This window comes from Scardinius erythrophthalmus (genome assembly GCF_964197995.2).
Source record: "Scardinius erythrophthalmus genome assembly, chromosome: 24".
Classification (NCBI taxonomy): domain Eukaryota; kingdom Metazoa; phylum Chordata; class Actinopteri; order Cypriniformes; family Leuciscidae; genus Scardinius; species Scardinius erythrophthalmus.
In genome coordinates, this window is record NC_138244.1 from 3561535 (window position 1) to 3584578 (window position 23044).

The 23044-nt window shown below is 35.2% G+C and overlaps 3 protein-coding genes across 5 annotated transcripts in view; 1 reads left to right on the forward strand and 2 right to left on the reverse strand.

Annotated features, from left to right (window-relative positions):
* The first annotated feature begins 2439 nt into the window (after window positions 1–2439).
* LOC308684985 (putative ribosome biogenesis protein RLP24) lies at window positions 2440–9269 on the forward strand. Its single transcript, XM_081356380.1, has 6 exons — window positions 2440–2620; window positions 3542–3655; window positions 4588–4660; window positions 4740–4803; window positions 6240–6325; window positions 8922–9269. The coding sequence occupies exons 1-6, from the start codon at window positions 2540–2542 to the stop codon at window positions 8987–8989; spliced, it is 486 nt and encodes a 161-aa protein (XP_081212506.1). The 5' UTR covers window positions 2440–2539; the 3' UTR covers window positions 8990–9269.
* Window positions 9270–9510: 241 nt separating this feature from the next.
* On the reverse strand, window positions 9511–14701 carry plex9.1 (PML-like exon 9.1). Its single transcript, XM_081356379.1, has 3 exons — window positions 14511–14701; window positions 14275–14337; window positions 9511–11576 (listed from the first exon to the last, which is right to left on the reverse strand). Exons 1-3 carry the CDS (start codon window positions 14641–14643, stop codon window positions 11053–11055), a joined length of 720 nt encoding a protein of 239 aa, XP_081212505.1. The 5' UTR covers window positions 14644–14701; the 3' UTR covers window positions 9511–11052.
* A 980-nt stretch (window positions 14702–15681) lies between these two features.
* The window catches only part of myo9ab (myosin IXAb), a 99371-nt gene continuing 92008 nt past the window's right edge, over window positions 15682–23044 (reverse strand). For 2 of the 3 annotated variants that reach the window (XM_081356828.1, XM_081356826.1), the window contains exons 40-42: window positions 22592–22773; window positions 19829–19968; window positions 15696–18649 (exon numbers count right to left, since the gene is read on the reverse strand). In XM_081356828.1, coding sequence (XP_081212954.1) covers window positions 18222–18649; window positions 19829–19968; window positions 22592–22773 — 750 coding nt within the window. In that variant the 3' untranslated portion in view covers window positions 15696–18221. Of the gene's footprint in view, window positions 18650–19828; window positions 19969–22591; window positions 22774–23044 lie in introns of all 3 variants that reach the window. The other variant, XM_081356827.1, reaches the window with a different exon arrangement.

Below are 23044 nucleotides of genomic sequence, written 5' to 3' on the forward strand. Positions count from 1 at the left end.
TTTGTTCTGAAATATGAAGCGGGAAAAGTCACGGCCACGTGGTGAAAGTTTGATCTCTCAGAATATGTAGACGTTGTAATTACAAGTTTTATAAACACATGAATCGTTATGGTAATGACGACATGGCGTGAACCCAACTGAAGTTCAATCTGTCCCTCAGATTGTTCGTTTACGGTAAGCAACCGATATTGTTATTTTGTGGTGTGTTTCGCTGTTTTTGTTGGTTTTATACGAACTGAGGGACTTGAAATTTCAAATCTTGTTTTTGTACCTTTTTTCTGTAAGAGTGAAAAAAATAACCCAAAAAAGGTGATGTCGGTTCACCAAACTAAAAGCTTTATAAGACGTCGACGGCCTTATGATGGGAGGATCGTTTGCAATATGAAAGATGTCTAATCCAAAGAGTGAAATGGAGAAATTATACAGAGCTGTTACCTCCAAAGATAGAAACTATATATTTCTGTATATTTGAAAGTGCCAAAAGTAATGCATTTCAGCTTTACGTTAATTTTCTCACACTAGTTCCAGCGCTCAGATTTTTGCGCTGTATTTTTCTTTAGGCCGCCATTTTAGAAGTTAGTGACGCGGCGGGTGTGACGCACGCTAGAATCCAAAGAGTTGTTTGCCTCTTTCACTGGGTTGAGCTTACGATTTCAACATCGAGTATGATTGTGATTGTGTGATTTTGAGTGTTTGTATGAAGTGTGGCTGAACTACATTTGCAGTATTTACTGTTGTGCGAACAATATTTTATAACGTGACTTGGGAAAATATAATCATAGAGTTTTGAAACAACCCTTTAGATCGAGGTGAAACAAAATCATCTTTTCAGAAAGCAAATTAAATCTATACCAAAGATTGATACGGTCGCCCCTGTGTAGACTTGACTAGACTTTTGCTTTTGTAAAGTTGCATAATGTTTTGACTACGATCACACATCTTTAAACCTTCAGAAAACCTGTTTTAAACCCTTTTTTAGCGTATTGAACATGTGCCGTGCCAAACCAATCTCAAACAATGTGAATTTACTCCTGAATGTAAAAAACTACCACAAAAACTTTTAATTAGGGCTGTAAATGCTTAAAAATGCTCTGTATTTTTTCCAGTGTTTTTTTATTTTTTATTCTTATGAGTGATTTTGAACTTGTCATTTGTGTTTATAATGTTTTGCTTGTTCATATTGAAGGATTTTGCTCATTGAATGTCCCTGAACAGCCAAAGAAATGTGTTTTATACTCTGAGTCAGGAACTTTAATGGGCTTTTAGTTTGATATTATCATGATTTGCCTGTTGATTTATTATAATTTGTATTATGATTATTTAAGCCCTTCATGTTGAGCATGTTGTACCAGTTTGATTCCATTACATGCCAAAAAAGTGGTCAGAACAATGCACATTATAATAAAATATTTCTCAAAAATAACTGTTTGACTCATTCATTTTCCTTTTTAGTTAGTTAGTAATCACCCCCTTTTTAATGTCACGCTTTTTGTAAATGAGTTTAATGCCAGTGATGTTTAGTTTGAATTATTACACTTAACTGCATTAAAATATTAGATTTTTCAAATATAGGACTACGGTAAAGCAATGATTGGAGAAACGAAGCTTTTCGAAAGTATGAATCAATTGAACCGAGTCGCAAAATGATTCACTCGAAACGCCGCGCGCTGGCGCCCCCTGCTGGTCAGATCAGTGTAAATGCAATGAAAACTAATGCCAAACATTTTACAAACCAATTACAAATGTTTAATTAAAAGTGTATTAACAAATCATCTGTTACCATCAAATATGAAGTGTCTGTATAATATGTGTTATTTAATTAATTAAATTGTAGGGCTTGTCTTATGGAGAGCTAGAGACAATCAACTAAAATGCTTCCTTTTTATTTTAGTCCTACAAATGTATCATTAAAAATGTCTACAAATTGATATAAAAAAATGTAATATAAATAATAATATAAAATACAAAAACAAGTGGCGAAACATTGGAAATTTGAAACGTTTCGAAACCGTTCATCACTACTGAAATTACGATTTTACACAAAACCACTTAAAATTAAGCAATTAAAACAATTGGGATATAAAGTATCTATCTGTCTGTCTGTCTGTCTAAAATTGGAATAATTCAAACAGAAGTAAAATAATTTCGTTCAGTCACAGTGTATGTTCTGTAAAAAATCCATTTGAACTTGAAAACTGAAGTTTAGTTGTTTGCCTTAATTGTTTTTAAATGTATAATCAAATATTGTGTCTGGTTGAATCTCGTATATAACTTAAAAAAATAAAGTTGTTGAAAGGGTCAAATTATTTCGATGAGTTAAAGTAACAGGAAAACATACGTCGCCATGATTTATTACTCATATATTATATTGTACAGTGTGACTGTGAGGTAATGCCACTCCAGGCCTCTCAGTGGCGCTAGAGCCTGTGCGCTGCGTGATGACGTCATGCGCCGGAAGCGGAAGGAAAGCGTCCTCTTTTCCGCCTGTGTTCGCAGCGCTGCGACACATGTGCGAGTTAAATAATAATAACTAATCAAAATGCGTATCGAGAAGTGTTATTTCTGCTCGGCCCCGGTGTATCCGGGACACGGGATGATGTTTGTGCGCAACGACTGTAAGGTAAACACTCGGTCGATGCCTATCACTGGCGTGTGTGTGTGTGTTTATATCAGTGTGTGTTTATGTCAGACGGACGATGAATGTCATTTCAACGATTAGTTTAACATTTATGCTTCATATTGTTTATTATTAACGAATTAGATGTTAATTAGGTGTTTTTGTACGAGTTCACATATTCATATGTGTGTTTTTATGAACGATTGTACGTGTCGACACTCGACAGTAACAGTTCAATATCATAATACATATAATGGAAACATGGGAAAATCATGTTTCACATAATTTATAAAATAAGTTTACGTAATAGATAACAATTTTACTTAATCATTAATTTACTAAAATACAAATTTATACAATTTTATTTAATGTGGTATTATTTACACTACCGGTCAAAAGTTTTGGATCGGTAATATTTTTAAAAGAAGTCTCTCCCACTATTTATTTTACAAACTTCTATTTCAGATAAATACTGTTTTTTTTTTTATTCATCAAAGAACCTTGAAATAAAAATGTAAATAACTGTTTTCAACATTGATAATAATCATAAGATCTTGAGCATAAGATCATCATATTAGAGTGATTTCTGAAGGATCATGTGACACTGAAGACTGGAGTAATGATGCTGAACATTCACAGGAATAAATTACACTTTACTATATATTCACAAAGAAAACAGTTGATTTACATTGGAATAATATTTCACAATATTATTTGTAAAATGTAACTTTTTTTATCAAAAAAATGCAGCCTTGGTGAGCAGAAGAGACTTCTTTTTTTTTTTTAAATTAACTGGTAGTGTGTATTGTACTATAATTGTGAATATATTATCACATGATAGTATGATGTCCAGAATAAGCCTCTGGTAGTTCTCACAGGTCTGTGTTTATCAGTGTGAGTCCTGACAGGTTTGTGTTTGTGAAGTCTTTCAGGTTCTGCAGATCTAAATGCCACAGAAACTTCAAGAAGAAGCGAAACCCGAGAAAGACCAGATGGACCAAAGCCTTCAGGAAGTCAGCGGGCAAAGAGCTGACGCTGGTGAGAGACGCCACACACCTGCACCTGTTAGACTGCGCTTATGTGAGCGAAGAGGTTCTGCGACGTGAACTAGCCTCCAGTACCTTATTGCTTTTATAAAACGGTTACCACACAATACACATATTAAAGCTGAAAAATAAGTATCAATGCAACTTTCATGAAGTAAAATCTCTAAAAGCCTTCCTTCCGCTGGAACAAGCAGACCCACTCTGGCCGTGAACAGCAACAGAAGTGACACTATTTCTCCGTTAGATGGCGGCAAACACCGTCTTTATGAGTGAGTCAGTAGAGAAGACTTTTATATTGAAAGGACTGAAACTTGTGAACTGAACATGGAGAAGCAAGAGCAAATGACTAGCGTGTCATGGCACGGGGAAACCCCATCACTGTTAAAAGGACAAGATATCGCTGCGGACATTCAGATTTATTATTAAGGATATAGTCTGACCTGAAGGAATATTACATATCTACTGTTAATGCAGATACACTCACTTACTCGATCTCTCACAATACTCTACTCTATAAGCTTGAACAATATCAATGAGAACACATGTTTTTTAAGTTGCTGCATTTTTACATCACAAACTATAAATAAATAATAAATAAATCACATGTACCTCGTGGTGAACGTGTATCGTGTCTTATTGCACAGCTAGAAAGGGCATTGTTATTGCACAATTAACCACGGTATAGACCATAAAACCAGCAATAAATAACAATAACCAACAGTAGATAGTAATATAAAACAATAAATGATATAAATTACCCAGAGACAACCATACGTGTTTGTACTAATTCTAATGGAGTTTAAACCGATTGAGTGGACATTTGTGCTCTCGATATCTCCCACCTGGAGACAGAAGCACAGACTCCGCATGACCAGACTCAACGACTGTTATAATCTCATTAATGCTGGTGATTGTGTTTGACAGGATAACGCGCTGGAGTTCGAGAAGCGCAGGAATATTCCCGTCAAATACAACAGAGAGCTGTGGAGCAAGACGAGTGAGTGCGCCGGCTTTACCGTGGTGTTACTGAGGTGAAATGACCCACTCTTAACCTGAACTGTGTTTGTGTTGAACAGTGGCGGCGATGAAGAAGGTCGAGGTCATCAAGACCAAGCGTCAGGCTCGCTTCATCATCAACAGGTGAGCTCGACATATAACATCTGTGTTTTTCTGAAATTCAGGGGCAATATTTGTACGCACATTTGGGGATATCGCTTAAAAACCCTGCAGAGATGCGCTTAAATTCTAAACATGTGCATAAACCACTTATTCGCTCAGTTGTTTTATCCGATTTTAAGACGGAAGCACATTCACTGAATAAATCCCTCAAACATCATGTGACTTTGCCTCAGAGGCTGTGATTGGATAACTGGAGTTACCAGCGGACCAATGGCATCGCAGCATCTCAAATGTTGGTTTGGTGTCAATTGCCTAATACACACACTCTTGACCACTTGTCTACTTGACGTATGTCCTCTAATTGGCTCAAGTGTTCAAGTAGGCGTAAAGACTGCAAGTGTGTAGAACGCTTTGTAGTCGCCGTGTAACTAACAGAAGACACACATTTAAAATAGTGCTGCTTCTAGTTAAGTGATGAGAACAGGTGTTGTAGTAAATAGGCTACACACACCATACTCTTCCTCGCAACAATCAAATGTGCAACACTTTGTTTTTACCACCAAATTTTTTTGTATCTGATTAATTTAAATTACAGTGATTTTGGGGCACATGAGTTGCCGAACATAATGCATGATGGGATACGCTCCGAATCGGTATTGGAGATTACATGATTACACGATTTTTGTGTCTGTTACGAGAGTCACTGTGTCGGATTACGCGATTGTGACTCCTAAAATCTTGTCGTGTCGTGGACAAGAAACCTGTCAGACTATACGTTGCTTTCCGACCAGACATTGCGTGCCGTCTCACACACACACACACACACACACTCACTCAGATTTACTCTCTTCTGTGGGGGGTGTCGAATGGCAGAGGGCAGAAATATGCTAATACGGGAAATATGCTAATTCGGGACAGTCCATCAGCGGTCGTGGGCGGAGCATGAGCATTATGACATCATACTGCTCAGAAAGTCCAAACGGCCTGATTATTGAGTGTTTAGGCTTTTTGAGGATTAAAAAAAGGAGTGAATGGATGTTTCTCAGTGTATGGTGTTTGTGTCCACACACTGCAAACACACATTTATATGCAAACACTGTGTAAAAGTGAATTTTGCATCCGATGACCCCTTTAAGGGCACTGCACTTCATCAGGGCATTTTTAAGACAGTCTTGCGCACTTTCTTCCTGTCGTGTGTCGCGCACTCTCAAGTGGCCGAGACCACAAGTGTGTGTATTGGAACAAGGCAAAAGTGTGTGATTAAGAATGATTCGGTGTAATTCCCTCCAGAAGCGTCTCACACGAGTGTGTTCCCGAACGCCAGAGAACACGACAGCGTTTACTGTGTTTGACGCTCTGAGACACACTCGTTTATGATGCAGGGAAAGAGAAAGATTGCAGAAACTTAAGGTGGTCAGTAATTTGATTCCTCCATAAACATGTCCATATTTGCGCAGGCTGAAGAAAGGCAAAGAGCTGGAGAAGGCGGCCGATATCAGCGAAGTCAAGAAGAACATCCACCTCATCAAAGCTCCACACGCAGGTAACACACACACACACACACACTGTGTTTCAAACAGAGATCACGATTTTCACAATTCTGATCAGACAGCTGAACAAAATAACATCATTTACTAGAGGTTTTGACAAAATGTTAATTACTGAATGAATGATTCAAGGACTCTCTTATTAACTTAGGGACGCACCGATATTAAAATGTTGGCCGATACCGATAACTCTTTATATTATAAAGCTGATAACCGATATATTGGCTGATTAATCTAAATCCAAAGTTTGATATAATTTTTTATTATCATCAGTGTTTATATCCGAACTATAACCTTTTATCCCAGTTCTTCTGAGATTATTTAAACGATTGTAAGACAGAACTAATGATTCTGTGTTTGAAAAGACTTTCAGCTGTTTCATACCGTCACATGACAGCAGGGCCGGCCCGCGGCATAGGCGGAATAGGCAAATGCTAGGGGCGCCACTCATCCATGGGGCGCCACAATGAGTGAACGAGTGATTTTTTTTTTTACTTTTTTTTTTTACTTTTTTTTTTTTTTTATATATATATATATATATATATATATAATATTTTAAAACGATTAATTTGAAATACTACCAAATAAAGCAAAAAAAAAAAAAAAAAAAAAAAGTACGGCTCATCAATCTTTCCCCGCCCAGCGAGTGCTTGAAGTGCTTCAGAAACAGAGCGCGCGCGCGATCAGTTGGTAATTTGTTGTGTAGCGTGCACGACGCCGCATCCAATGTAGACAGCATTGCTTTTGTTAACACACAGCTCGTAGAAACGGGCCTGGCAGCTCGCGCCAGTTCTAGACACGGTGAAAGTTTCCTGATTGTGACGGATGGCCGAATTTACATGACACACATTATAAATGAGCAGTCTGCGATAGATAGAGTGCCAAAAAGAAGAGAAGAGAATAAAAGGGGATAAAGACAGAGGTAAAGTAATGTAGTGAATGAACAGTTTATCTAATTGCATAGGACAGGAGTAAGATACTATAATTTCATGGCAGTTATTTTTACCTTAAACTTAATGTTAGCAGTTGTTCTGAGTTATCCAGAGTCCCCAGACTGTGTGATTTTGTAACAATCATGTCAGTTTTAAGACGCATTTTTTTATTAATGTTTTACTCTGCAGTTTTGGGGGGGATACAGTAGGCTACAGGCCAAAAGTTTGGAAACATTACTATTTTTTATGTTTTTGAAAGAAGTTTCTTCTGCTCATCAAGCCTGCATTTATTTGATCAAAAAACAGAAAAAAAAATAATATTGTGATATATTATTACAATTTAAAATAGTTGGTTTTCAGTTTATTATACTTTATCATTTATTTATATGGTGCAAAGCTGAATTTTCAGCATCATTACTCCAGTCTTCAGTGTCACATGATCCTTTAGAAATCATTCTAATGTTCTGATTTATTATGAGTGTTGGAAACAGTTCTGCTGCCTAATATAGCCTATTTGATTAATAAAATGTTAAAAAGAACTGCATTTATTAAAAATAAAAATATAAATATTTTCTAATTATATAAATCTTATTTACAATCACTTTTTATCACTTTTTGAATACATTTTTTAAATACAATTTAATACATCCTTGCTGAATAAAAGTATTGATTTATTAAAAAAAAGAAAGAAAAAAATTACTGACCCCAAATTACTGATCAGTAGTGTATATTGTTGTTACAAAAGATTTCTATTTTTAAAACATTTTCTTCTTCTTTTTTTTTTCTTTTTTTTTATTCATCAAAGTATCCTAAAAAAGTATCACAGGTTATGAAAAAATATTAAGCAACAGAACTGTTTCCAACTTTGATAATTAATCATCATATTAGAATAATTTCTATAGACTGGAGTAATGATCCTGAAAATTCAGCTTTGCATCACAGAAATAAATGATCATTTAAAGTATAATAAACTGAAAACCATTTATTTAAAATTTTAATAATATATCACTATATATATACATATATATATATATATATAAATCTGTATTTTTGATCAAATAAATGCAGGCTTGATGAGCAGAAGAAACTTCTTTCAAAAACATTAAAAATAGTAATGTTTCCAAACTTTTTGCCTGTGCTGTATATGGCATTTTTAAAATTTATTTGCCAAAATTTGTAATGATATTTATTTACAGGTTTATTCAAAATAGCAAAGTTCACAACTTCACATTAAATCTGTATTGTAAAACGTGCTATAAAAGATAATGGGGACTTGAATGTTAGATGTAATGCTCTTGGTATTTGTGTTTAGGCTGTAATGTGTTTGTGTGTGTGTATATATATATATATATATATATACTGTATATAGGCTAAATAATCATAAACACAATGACGGGGTGAAATGGGCTGTGATGCATGGGGCACCAGTTAAAATCTTGCCTAGGGCAGCAAATTGGTCAGGGCCGGCCCTGCATGACAGCGGCTCTCTCTGGATCAGAACACATATGAATGTTTGAATGAAAGGTTTAATAGACCGAGCCGAATCTCTTGTCATTTAGTAATGAGATCGTGTGGGTGTTTGAATGGAGATCCCCATCTTTTAAAGATGAATTGTGCAGCTCAACGTCTGTTAAATGTCACATCTGCCGTCTCTCCTCAGGCCAAGCCAAACAGCTGGAGGACAAGATGGTCCAGAAACTGGCAGAAGACGTGCACATGGATGAGTGACACGAAGAACTCTTCACATCTGGACTTGCAGAATCATTCTGCTGGAATATTGAGAATCCTGATCTACATAAACATGAATATTCATCAGCATCCAGGCGGAGTCGACGGGACTTATTTGCATGTTCCTTCTGGAAAAATCCTTCCTTTTGCTCTAGTGGCTGAGGATTATTTTGGACATGAAGTTGTGTGTGTTGTAACTGTCCATATAACTGGTCATCAACACTTCAACTCGATGGAATTTGTGCAAAATCTTAATTCCAATAAAAAAATAAAATTCAAATACATTTATTTTTTCATGTTTGTAAATGTCTAGTTGCCACCGAAATACAGTAAGTCATATATATGAAGTTTAATCGAGTGAAATCAACAGGAACATTTTTTTTTCCGCATAGCAAAGGTAAAAGCAAATTTAGCAGTTTCATAAAATGGTTCATATTTCCAGTTATTGAATAAATGTCAATATATGAGGGTTTATATTCATTCTGACACCTGAGGTCAAGAAAGGGAAGCAGAACCGGATGTAGAAAGTCATATATTAAGTTTAATAAAGTGAAATCAACAGGAGCATAATTTTTTTTTGCATAATTTAAAAAAATTACAGTTTACTCCAAAACAAAGGAAAAAGCAAGTTTAGCACCTTCATAAAATAGTCCATATTTCCAGTTACTAAATAAATATCAATGTGTGAGAATGTAGAAATGAAATTCTGAGAGAGATTATATTTATTCGGACACCTGAGACCAAGAAAAGGAAGCAAAACCGGATCCCAAAACCTGATATTAGACTGAAACCGAAATAAAGCAAATAAAACACTTTTAACACCAGGCATATTTTACAGATGATTTGAATGATAAACATAATGAGACTTTACACGTTCAGTGTAAAATAAGGCTTCACATCACACATTACACAGTTATTGTAGCAAATTCAAATAAAGCACAGATTATAAAAAACTGTTTTCAAAAATGAAAATGATATGAACCGTAATTTATGAACAACTGCTTGCATCAGCCCAAATGATTTTTTACTTTTCATTATAAAATTATTGCACCCGTCTAAGCACTATTTCTATTCTGGAACTTAAGTTTAGTGCAACTTAATTCCGCTTACACACATCGCACAGTTATTGTTGCAAATTCAATAAAGCACAGATTATTAAAAAACGTTTTGAAAAATGAAAATTATATGAACCGTAACTTATGATACAAAAAAATGTAATTTCTGCCAAAAAAAAAAAATATATATTAAATTATTGAAAAAAAAAGCACTATTTCTATTCTGGAACTGTTAAGTTTAGTGCAACTTAATTCCATTACCACACATGCAGTATTTTCAGCCAGTGAAGGAGTACCCGTGACATCATCACACATTGCACAGTTATTGGTGCAAAATTCAATAAAGCACCGATTATAAAAAAAATGTTTTAAAAAAAGAAAATGATATGAACCATAATTTCTCGATGGCTGCTTGCATCAGATGAGCAGCCAAAAAAAAAAAAAATATTATTATACTGTTACTGCATATAATTATAAAATTATTGCACCACTAAGGCATTATATTGTGGAATTTGCATAGAGTTGAGTTGAGTGCACGGTTAATACGGTAACCGTTGCATCATCACAGGGTTGTTTTGTGCTTCCTCATGAGGTTGTGGCAGGGATTCCACACGCCATAGTGCTAATATAATAAATTAACTAATGTTAACTTAAGAACCGTAATTAAGGAGATGATTTGCCAAAAAAAAGGTACCTTTTCGTTATAAAACTAATGCACCCACTGTGAAAAAGAAATTGTTTCAACTTAAAAAAGTCAGTGTTTGTGCCGCCTTCATTTTAAGTTTAATCAACTGGATATATGAAGCTGTACTAAGCGACAACTTGGATATTTGAGTTGACTAAACTTAATAAAGTTTTCATGCTGCCTTACATTTTTAAGCTGAACCAACATTTTTTGTACAGTGCATTTCTATTCTGGAACTGTTAAGTTCAGTGCACCGTTAAAACGGTAACCGTTGCTTCATTGCGATAGAGCTAATATGAGTATGTAAACGTGTTGCATCATCATCATGTGAGTGTGGTGGTGTGCTTCCTCACGAGGCTCCGGCTGGGGTCCCACACGCGGTACAGCTCCTGCAGGGTCCGGGCGTCCTCCGAGGCGTCGTGCGCGCCGTACGGCTCCCGCAGGAACTGCTGCACGAGGAAGGGCTGGGAGTATTTCTGCAGCTGGAACATGTCTCTGCTCAGCGGCAGCGTGTCCATGCACCCCGACACCACGTGCATGAACTCCTCCAGCAGGACGAACTCCTCCAGGACCCGCCGCAGGATCGGCCAGTCGAAGCGCCTGCTGTTGTGGCCCACCAGGAACGGCCCGCTGAAGGTCTTGAGGAACGAGATGAAGTCGGTGAGGGCGCGCTTGTGTGGGACGGTGGGAACGGGGCGCCGGTTGAGGAGCAGGGATTGGCCGGAGACCGTGAGACCCGTGACCCGGGACGCCCCGTCAGTGATGCTGCAGCGGGGCAGGAGGTACGCGTTAAACGTCCGGTTCCCGCTGATGGCCGACAGCTGCACGATGTCACACGCAGACGTGTCTGAGGACGGGGGAAACACGGCTCAGCCATTATGACATTAATGTTTTACTTATTCTTTTTTTTTTTTTTTTTTTTTTTTACAAAAATAGTGTTTATAATATTTTGCACTGATAGTTCACCAATTAATTTTCTTTAGGCATTAGCGGATGGCATTTTGATATGATTTATCTTTTTTTTTTTTTTTACAATATTTTACTGTAGAATTGCGCATTAAAGCTTTTAAAAATAGTTTTCAGTCATAGTTAATCAATTAATTTTCATTAGCCATTAGCGGATGGCATTTTGATATGATTTATCTTTTTTTTTTTTTTACAATATTTTACTGTAGAATTGCGCATTAAAGCTTTTAAAAATATTTTTCATTTATAGTTAACCAATTAATTTTCTTTAGGCATTAGCGGATGGCATTTTGATATGATTTATCTTTTTTTTTTTACAATATTTTACTGTAGAATTGCGCATTAAAGCTTTTAAAAATATTTTTCATTTATAGTTAACCAATTAATTTTCTTTAGGCATTAGCGGATGGCATTTTGATATGATTTATCTTTTTTTTTCTTTTTTTTTTTTTTTTACAATATTTTACTCTAGAATTGCGCATTAAAGCTTTTAAAAATAGTTTTCAGTCATAGTTAATCAATTAATTTTCATTAGCCATTAGCGGATGGCATTTTGATATGATTTATCTTTTTTTTTTTTTTTTACAATATTTTACTGTAGAATTGCGCATTAAAGCTTTTAAAAATATTTTTCATTTATAGTTAACCAATTAATTTTCTATAGGCATTAGCGGATGGCATTTTGATATGATTTATCTTTTTTTTTTTTTTTTTTTACAATATTTTACTGTAGAATTGCGCATTAAAGCTTTTAAAAATAGTTTTCAGTCATAGTTAATCAATTAATTTTCTTTAGGCATTAGCGGATGGCATTTTGATATGTTTTATCTTTTTTTTTAAGTAATATTTTACTGTAGAATTACGAGCTTTTAAAAATATGTTTCAGTTATTGTTAACCAATTAATTTTCATTAGGCATTATGGGATAGCATTTTTATATATTTTACACTTTTTTTATACGTTACTGTAGAATTACATGCATTGTGCTTTTAAAATTATTTTTCATTTATACTGTAGTTAACCAATAAATTTTCTTTAGGCATCAGCGGACGGCATTTTGATTATGTTTTATACTTTTTTTTCTTTTTTTTTTTTTTTTTTACAATGTTTTACTGTAGAATTGCGCATTAAAGCTTTTAAAAATATTTTTTTTAGTTATAGTTAACCAATTAATTTTCTTTAGGCATTATGGAATGGCATTTTGATATATTTTATATATATTTTATACTTATTAATTTTTTTACAGTATTTTACTGTATAATTACATGCATTGTGCTTTTAAAAATATTTTTCACTTATACTGTAGTTAACCAATTAATTTTCTTTAGGCATTAGTGGATGGCATTTTGATATGCTTTATAACATTTTTTTTAAGTAATATTTTACTGTAGAATTACGAGCTTTTAAAAACATGTTTCAGTTATTGTTAACCAATTAATTTTCAATAGGCATTATGGGATAGCATTTTGATATATTTTATACTTTTTTATAATGTGTTGCTGTAGAATTACAAGCATTGTGCTTTTAAAATTATTTTTCATTTATACTGTATTTAACCAATTATTTTTTTTAGGCATTAGCGGATGGCATTTTCATTTACAAGTTTCAGTTTTATACTTTTTTTTTTTTTTACACTGTAGACTTAGATGCATTGTGTTTTTAAATATAATATTTTTCCACTTATAGTTATAATGGGTGACTGTTTTTCATATTTTAAACTAATTAGAAACGTATTATCAGAGCACATATTGGGGAAAACCAATTGTTTAGTCAATACTTTAAGATGATCCTCTTGATTCAAACTTGTACTTGGCCTAAAAAGTGACATAGGTCTTGTAACTGTTCAACAATAATGCTGCATTTGTTACAATAAGCACATAATTACAGTTCAGACCATTGATGGCTCATTACCATGCTATGCTACGCCAATGTTTTCTTCCTTTATTCATTTGTAATGAAAACTAGCTACACATTCACAAACTATATCTACAACACGCCACAGTTGTAATATAAATCTTTATGAAAAAATCTATTCCATTAACAAATAGGCTAATCTACTATAAATTGTACAAGTTAGTCAAAATTTACCACAATAAATACAATACAATTTGATAAGTAAAGGTGGTCATGAGTTTAAAAAGCTTTCTAATTTATGTTGGTGCAGGATGATGTCTTATTTAGTTTATGTGGTTGTTTTAGATTATGTTTGACATTCTCCATTGTGTTTTAAAGCAGCAAATTATCAATAGTTTTCAAACAAGTTGCACATTTTTATCATCACTGTCATGATAGGAATGGCTTGCACAAATCTCATCACACTTTTGTAGCACTGGTGAGAAAAGTATATATTCGTACGGGAACTTTGTGCTTATAAAAGTGTTAAAATGCATATAATTAAGCAATGGCCTGATTCTGTTTCCATTAACCATGTACACATTCCCCCCACAAACTGTTCATTATATAGGCTAAAGTTTAACAGATTATTGATGTTATCACATGATGAAAGTGACACTAGTGTTGTCTAAAAGTGGCAAACAAACTTCACATGATGTAAAAGCTGTAGAAGTGTGTGTTATATACCCAGTCCAGTGGTTTCCAGGTCAAAGAACACCGGCGTCTCTGCATCGACTATCATGGCTTTATCTGTCGAAACAAACCAGTACACTTCATTATGCTTTATTAGTGTCACTGCTGTTCTTTGGTTAGCATAGTGAATCTCGGTGACACAAACAGCCCTTTTAACCCTTTATCATACAACAGAGCTTTAGTTTGTAACATATTGAACGCATATTAAAGGAGAACACACGCGAACTCACCGCTCGGGCTCGCGCTCCACCAGAACAACCTCAGCAGGGCTCGCGTGACCGCGCTTATAAAGCACACGACCAGATCGATCAGCGACAGTCTGGGTTTATTTCCCGCAGATTCCACGCGTTTAGACTCTTTCATTTTGTCGTCTCGAATCGGTTTCGTTTCTCCTGAATCTCCTCAGCGATCACATTCGCTTTTATTATGAACACTGATGACGGATCCATGAGCAATGCGCGCTCCGCCCTCACGAGGACAGCAATGACCGCAAACGCCATGGCAACTGAAGTGTGGGTGTTTGTTTGTTTCCACAGTTGTTTCTTAAGTTTCTGCTATGTTTGTTATTACCACAGTTATTACCGCGTTTTCATAAAAACTAAACTTGTATAAACGAGACCACATAAACGCATTGTGATTTTACTGTAAACTATTTTTATTATAACAAATCTAAATTAATCTGACATTTTTAATGTGTAAGCGGCTAGGGCGGTGCCAGAACATTATTTTGAGTCATAATTTTAATCAAGGAGAAACTGGTTTTATATTAAAAGCTTTAAATTTGCTGTTAAGTTTAAGTTTTATTAAGATTCACATATTTAAATCAAATGCTGTTCTGCCCAGCAACAGACACGCCCACTTCTGACGCGTGACTTGAGTTCTTCTAGTGACCGTGAAATATCGATATGGTGAAAAATAAGTTGGAAAAAAACATCTGTAAACGTAATAGCATCTACTTTATCTTGTTTCTATTGATTTTTTAAATTGTATTTTATAAGGAACTGTCTGGAAATAACATAAAGTTACAGAAATGCAGGGTCTAACCTATTTTTTACAGTCTATGGGTCTAACGTGTTAGAGAAAGGCAAGCCAGTTCAGAATGGACCATTTACTTAAAATTGCTAAACATAATTAAAGTGAATAAAATAATTAACACATGATGACAATAACACACGAGTCATGAAATCTTTAGTTAATTTTACAGATTACAGAAAGGCGCGTCCATTCACTTTAAACATTTGTTTCGACAATTATAAATTATATAATTGTTAAATACTGTCAAATTATAATTATAAATTATATATTATATAACGTTAATTGCTTAATACTTACAGAAAGATATTATCCACTCTTTATAACCTACCTATTATTAAATACATTCTCTACAAGGACAAATAAGAAAAAGATATGCCAGGTTTCTTTTTATTTTTTTAATAAGACAATGATTATGTTCATTTTTCTTTTTACATCCTTACACATTGATTTGCACAATAAAGAAATATTACACAAATTGCACCGTTTACAACTGCGCTCACGAGAGCACAAACACAAAATCCAAAAGCACAAATTTGTTTAGACTTACTCTGTCCATCAAAACACACAGCGCAGGTTCATTCAACATAAAATAAGATATTACATCCCTCAAATGACATCCCGTGTTTTCAAACATACAGAAACATACTCAAGTGCGTGATCGCAAACGCTTCTAGCTACGCAGGGTCACGTGTCTCTGCGAATAGCGCGCGCTGAGAGCTAATTAGCATAATAACGGTTTCAGGTCAACTACTGACGAGGGACAGTTTGAAGAGAAGTAAGTTAATGTTAGACTGTTAACATGTTTATAGCTAGCTAGCTAAATCCGGTTTAACAACAGACATTTGAAGGTAAGTACTAAAGCCACACAGTTAATATATGTTAAATATGTACGGAACTGCATTCGGGTTTGCGTATTTGCATAGAGTATGTTTCTGGCCTTAAACATGATCTTAAATACATAAGCTGTAAAAGAGAAACTTTGACAATAGTGTAGCATGCTACAGTGATTACATTCACTTATGCAGGACGCAACAAACCACCGCTTCCTTCTTACCGCCTGTTTGTGAGCATTAGTGGACTTAAGGTTCAGATAGTACCCAAGTATACTTATCGAAACATTAAAACATAGCTTAAGTCTTATGTGACATTGCACCATGGTGATGGTTTCTTGCAATAGGCTATGATATGACATAAATATAGACATAGATATATGTAACTGCACATCAAAAAGGAGTAAACAGCTTCTGGAAACACATTCCCTGCACACAAACAGCAATGTTCACTGTGTAAACTTACTATATAGTTTATATTAAAGCTTCGAGCTTTATGCTGTTATGTGTCCTTGTTTTCAATGAACTTTACTGCTATAAATGGGCGTCTTAATGTCAGATTAAAGGGTAAAAAACACAGCAGAGGACCCTGTTTTAGATGCGCGTGTGATAAATTAGCCCTAAACCAAAACTACACTACAAAAATACTAAGTAAGAAAAGCATTTTGTGCATTGTTTCCAGTCCAAATATCTAAAAATTCTTAAATCAAGATGCATTTCAAAATGCAAAATTTGCTTAAAACAAGAAAAATGACCTGCCAATGGGGTCAGAAAAATAAACTTAATTCAAGCAGAAACCATATTATTTTTCTGACTCAATTGGCAGATACATTTTCTTGTTTTAAGCAAAAACTCTTTTCCCCCTAGAAAACAAGATATAATATCTTATGCTATACTACTATGGTAAATGCATCTTGATGTAAGAATTTTTAGATATTTGGACTGGAAACAAGGCAAAAATACTGAGCATTTTTTGCAGTGTAAAAGTTTAACCAAAAAGGACGTTGTGGCCAAGAGAACTAAATATGTGACTCCGGATGGCACAGTGGAACATTACACCAAAAAATATATTTATATACTTAAATTTCACAATAAAATATCAGCATGTATAAAACACAATATACTTTAAAAAAGCAATTTTACAAAAAAAATTCAAGTCCTGATTTTGTTGCACGTAACACTGATGGAAAAAAACAACGAAACAAACAACAGTGATTAAAACTACAGCAAAGAATCATGGTACAAACACACTTGACTTTTCATCCCTATTCATCCTTTTGATTTTCCATCTGAAGGGAAAACATGTTTCTGGAACCAAAAAAAACAAGAAGAAAAAAGCAAAACCGTGGGTGAATCTCACTATTACACGTCCGGGTCCAATTTCACCCCAGAATCAAAACCATTTTGCATAAAGAAAATCTAGATTTTTTGCTTTATGCAAAAAAACAACATTAAAAATCTGTTTAGGGAAGAAATAAGACCTGGACCTCGTGCGTTTTCGTCAGACTCACCCATAAGAAACTCAACATACAGAGACATACAGTTTTCCATCTGCAACACAAAAAGACGTTTTTTTTTTCACACGGGTCAACCAGCAGCACAGGGATTTCAGCTATTTACACCATTCATTCGACCCTTATCAATAATATAATATTATTTTACATATTTAGCACTTTATCAAAGGTTTTAATCATAGAGTGAAAACAATGGTAGCAATACGGCATGCAGTCAGTTGAAGTCATGTGACCTCTCATTGGCTCAGTTCTGTAAACATGAAAATGGACATCACAGGTTGATTAAAAATCGCTCTTTCCCAGTTCAACTATTCTTAGAATCTGTTGTGAAGAACGGACCGGTCCAGCAGGTCCACTTTACAGTCAGTAGGTCGTAGATATGGGTGCGTTCATCTTCTCGTTCAATCTTTACACCGTACTTTTTGCTCATAATTTTGTACATTAGCAGGACTGTGCAGTGAAAGGCTGTGATGGTTGATCTCCAAGCTTTTCTCTTTCGCGTCAAATGTTATTCAGACGTTTCTGCGTTACCAGCTCCAGCTAATGTTGGACACCATCATGATCACACCATGAATTCATTACTCCCGTACAGCACTAAAGGCTGAGAAGAACCAAATTCGTGCTCGCGTCTGCGAACGCCTCCTTCCTCGCGGGACTTTGGCGGGCAGCTTCGGTTCCCTCGGGGTCGTGGACGGGTTTTCTCGGAGCTGGAGGCACATCGGGTGGTCAGGGAAGCCTGTTCCAAGCCCTCCTGGTCGGGGAGAATGTGCAAATCCCCACCGGAAGAGGCGGAGGAAAACAGAGGCCCGGAAGAGGAGGAACGGAGCCGATAGTGAGGCGTCTCGGAGGAGAGCGAGGCTACGGCCGAGTCCACAGAGTCCAGGGATTCGGGCTGACGCCGTAAACCACGTCTGCTTTTAGACTCGGACTTCCTCCAGCGCGTTGCAGACACCGTGCCGGTGAGTCTTTCTAAAAAGGAGACGTTTGACACTACAAATCACGTGCAAAACCGCTCACGGAAAAATTACAATTCTGTCATCATTTACTCGCATCTCAAATTAAGATTTCTGTCCCTCTGTTTAACCCTTATAGTGGACATTTCTGTCTTTTTCAGGGTTTTTTTTTTTGTTGTCTTTTTCACATTTTGGCACAGGTGTGTATTTTTATTGGAATTTTCACCCCGATTTTTCTTTATTAAATATATTTTGCACTACTAACACAAAATAGTTCCTCTCAGGACCTTCAGGACAAAGACGTCCCCATTAAAACTGCAATTTTCAATCCCAGGTTTAAACAGGTTTCATAAAATATATATTTTATATAAAATAATGTTCATAAATAATTTTCATAAACTTAAACCTGTATACCCTTTTTAATGGTTTTACTTTTTAATTTTTGTTTTACTTCAACAATAATCTGCCAAGGGTCTTCTTTAAAATGAGACCAAACTTAAATCTGTGCTCACAAGCTTCACATTTTTATGATATGGCATTTTTGTCCACTATAGAAGATCCAAAAAGGTCATAAATAAGTCGTAAAATAAATCTGCATGAATCGAAATGTTTAATCCAAGTCTTGTGAAAAGACAGTATTGCTTTATATGATGAACAGATTTCATTTAGGCATTTAATACTTGAATATAAACACACACATAGAGCACATCATATAATCATGTTAACATACAAGTATGAGCTCATTGTTTCTGCATTAAATTATTACATTGTTTAAATTAATACATTTTTCGCTAACTGCGATTTTGTACATTTCTGAAATGCATAACTTAGACAGTTTCCTCTGATAACAGATCACTCTAAATTGTAATGGTAGTTTTCTGTAAAGCTTCTTTGAAATAATGTGTATTGTGAAAACTGCTATACAAATAAATGTGAAATGAATTATATTGAATTAAATCATATCATTGGTTAGATGTGAATAAAAGGCAAAAATAAATCTGTTCATCATATAAAGCGATCATATCTCTTTACAAGACTTGATTCAAATGGATTAGCTTTAAATTGTCCTTTTTGGATCTTCTAAGTTCTGGTTTTGTACAGAAGCATCTCAGGTTGTGTTTCAAAGATCAACCAAAGTCTTATGGGTTTGGAACGACACGAGAGAGAGTAAATGATGACAGAACTCTTTAAAACTACCACAGAATAGCGCCGTTACCCCATTGATCGGACATGGCACCTTCCGACTCCATGAGGTTTTCCGAGCTGTCTGCTGTCCCGATAGATGCTTCCGACTCCAGCATCTCATCATCAGACGCTCTGGGATCCAAAGCCAACATCTCATAGGTCAGTTCTTCCCTAAAATGAGTGAAAAACAGGTGTGAATGAAAATAATAAATCGGCTCCACCACCCTCCTGAACTTTTGATGTCTTGTTTTGTTGTGTTTTTATGTTCATGGTTCATGTTTCATGTCTGATCATGTGATTCCCTGTGTTAGTCATGTGATTGTGTCATATTGTTATTGGTTCATTGTGCACAGGTGTCCCTTGTCTTGTCATTAGTCGTGTGTATTTAAACTAGGGGTGTGCGATATGACGATTTTTGATCGTGGACGATTAAAATATCTCCACGATCTGCTTTTGAAGAAATATCGTAGAATCGTGCATTAGCCTATATCTGTTCTGGCGCCTCTGTCCCAACATACTGAACAACGCGACGTATATTCACATAAAATGTTGACGCAGCGGAACGGGACACTGCAGTTCACAAAATCTCATAATTTGCATGTGCTTTAATGCCTTGTCGGTTAAACATTTAATTCGCGTGCTGATGCGCTGTTCTAACTTGTGCGTTCCTCAGCGCGTACATGTGAAGCTCAAATGCACTAAAAGCCTGTCTACCAGCGTCTGGATACTGGACTAAGTTATCTTTCGAGTCTTATTGTGCTTACTGTTAAATACACACAAGGTTTACATAAACAAAGTCGGTTATGTCTAAAGTGAAAGCAAACTTGAGAAAATTGAGAGAAAATCTGCTTGTCAAATGCGTGTATATTAGACGCGTCGCGCGCAACTCTTAAAGAGACAGTAGTAGGCTAATAGTAAACACGCTGCCGCTTGTCCTTAAAGGGATAGTTCACCCATAAATAAAAAATATCTCATCATTTACGCACTCTAATGTTGTTCCAAACCTGTATTCATTTCCTTCTAATATTTTCTAATATTTTTCTAATATCAATATTTTGAAGAATGTGGCTATCCAAACAGTAGCTGGTCCTCATTGACTTCCATGGAAGAAAAATATACTATGGTAGTCACTGGGGTTCATCAACTGTTTGGTTAACCACATTCTTCAAAAATAACTTTTATTTTCAACAGAAGAAAGAAACTAATTCGAGTTTAAAACAACTTGAGAGTGTAAATTATGATAATTTGAATTTTTAGGAGAACTATCCCTTTAATGTCAATAAAACAACAAAATGCAAAGAGAAAAATCACTCACTGCTCTTGACTGATAATTTTAATAGTAGCTTTAATAAGTATCAATGTATAATTTATACAATGAAGTCTGTTTTGTTTTATTTTCATATTTGTTCATTTACTTTCTGCAATGCTACTGTTAAATACACCTGTAGCTGAAAACATAAAGCACTGTTTAGCCTATTTAATTTGTATATTAAGTTGTGTATGTGTAATGTGTATATTTAATCTTAATATTTAATAACAAAGAAAATTATGACAAATATTTTTATCTTTGCCCCTGTCCGCCATTTTTTTTTTTTTTTTTTTTGCTACCTAAGGCATTGTTTTTAGAATATGGACATTAGATTGGCTGTAATGCTAAGTCACAAAATATTACAACCAACATAAAAAGAATCGTGATAAAATCGTTAATCGTGATTTTCCTGAAAAAAAATGTGATATGATATTTTTGCCATATCGCCCACCCCTAATTTAAACCCTTCAAGTATTGTTTGTGTAACCACTGTTGTTCATGCCACGTCATGCCTTTGTTTTACGTTTGATATTGTTATGGAAATAAATGCTGCATTTGGGTTCGCCAAGCTCGCCTCCAGTGGGTTTCTCACAATTCCTTAAAATATGATATCGTTCCACAAAATAAAGAAAGTCATACATATATTTGAATGATATTCTTACAGTGGTTTAATATTTCAAGTGATCTCTCCTATCCAGTCATAACCTGTTCAGTTCCAAACTGTGACTGGGTTTAACTTGAGAAAATACAATTTAAAAAAACTAATGGGTCAAACTTTATATCAGGTGGTCTTACCTACTATGTACTTATCCATTTGATACTATATACTTATGTTTGTGCATTGTAATTACATTTAAAGTACTTGTATTTTTATTTTTCCCCTAACTTTGATTTATAATTCTAACCCGACCTTTACTCCTCAACCCAACCATACCTCAGACTCGTAAGAAATAAATGTGGGGATTTTCCAAAAACAACATTATACTGTAATACATAGTCTTGTAGGTATTTAAAGGGATAGTTCACCCAAAAATGAAAATTAGCCCATGATTTACTCACCCTCAAGCCACCCTAGGTGTGTATGACTTATTTCTTTCTTTTGGCGTAAGTCCATCCGCCAGAAGCTAGTTATTTTAGTCGATAAAGTGTTAAATATGGATATTTTTCTTACACAAACACATCATTGCTTTGCTTCAGAAGGCCTTTATTAACCCCCCAGAGCCGTTTCAAGCAGTTTTATCATGGATGGATGCGCTTTAATGGACTTATACCCATTGACTCCCATTATAAAGCTTGGAAGAGCCAGGACATTTTTTAATATAACTCTGATTGTATTCGTCTGAAAGAAGAATGTCATACACACCTAGGATGGCTTCAGGGTGAGTAAATCATGGGCTAATTTTCATTTTTTGGTGAACTATCCCTTTAATGTCAGTACATAGAAACGTAGAAACGATAATCATGATGCAAAAGGTGTTTACGAACTTCTCTTTCTGCAGGTTTTCTATCTGCATAGTCAAAACTTTCTCTTCTTGCTGCATGGCGGCTTGCTGCTGCTCGCTCAGCCCAGACTCCGCCCCCTCCTCGCTTGGCTCCTCCCCTTCGGTCCGCGGGCTCAGTGGCGGCGAGGGCGTGTGGCGACCGCTTTTGCGTAAACGCCCTTTACCCTGGAGAAACAGCAAACTGGAGCATAAGGAGCGAGCAATCAATGAGGTAAAGTTGAAATCACGCTAGACTTTGCGAAATTACTGCAACATTTGATATGAAGCTCTAGTGCGTCTGTTTTTTAAAACTAATAATAATAAATTGTAATTGATGAAATATTAGTTTTTAAAAGTCAAAATTTGTAGTTGGAATTCATATAAAATGAAGCTTTACTATAAAAGCGAAAAGCATTGTAGGTAAGTTGGAATTAAATGTAAAAAATAAATGTTTAAA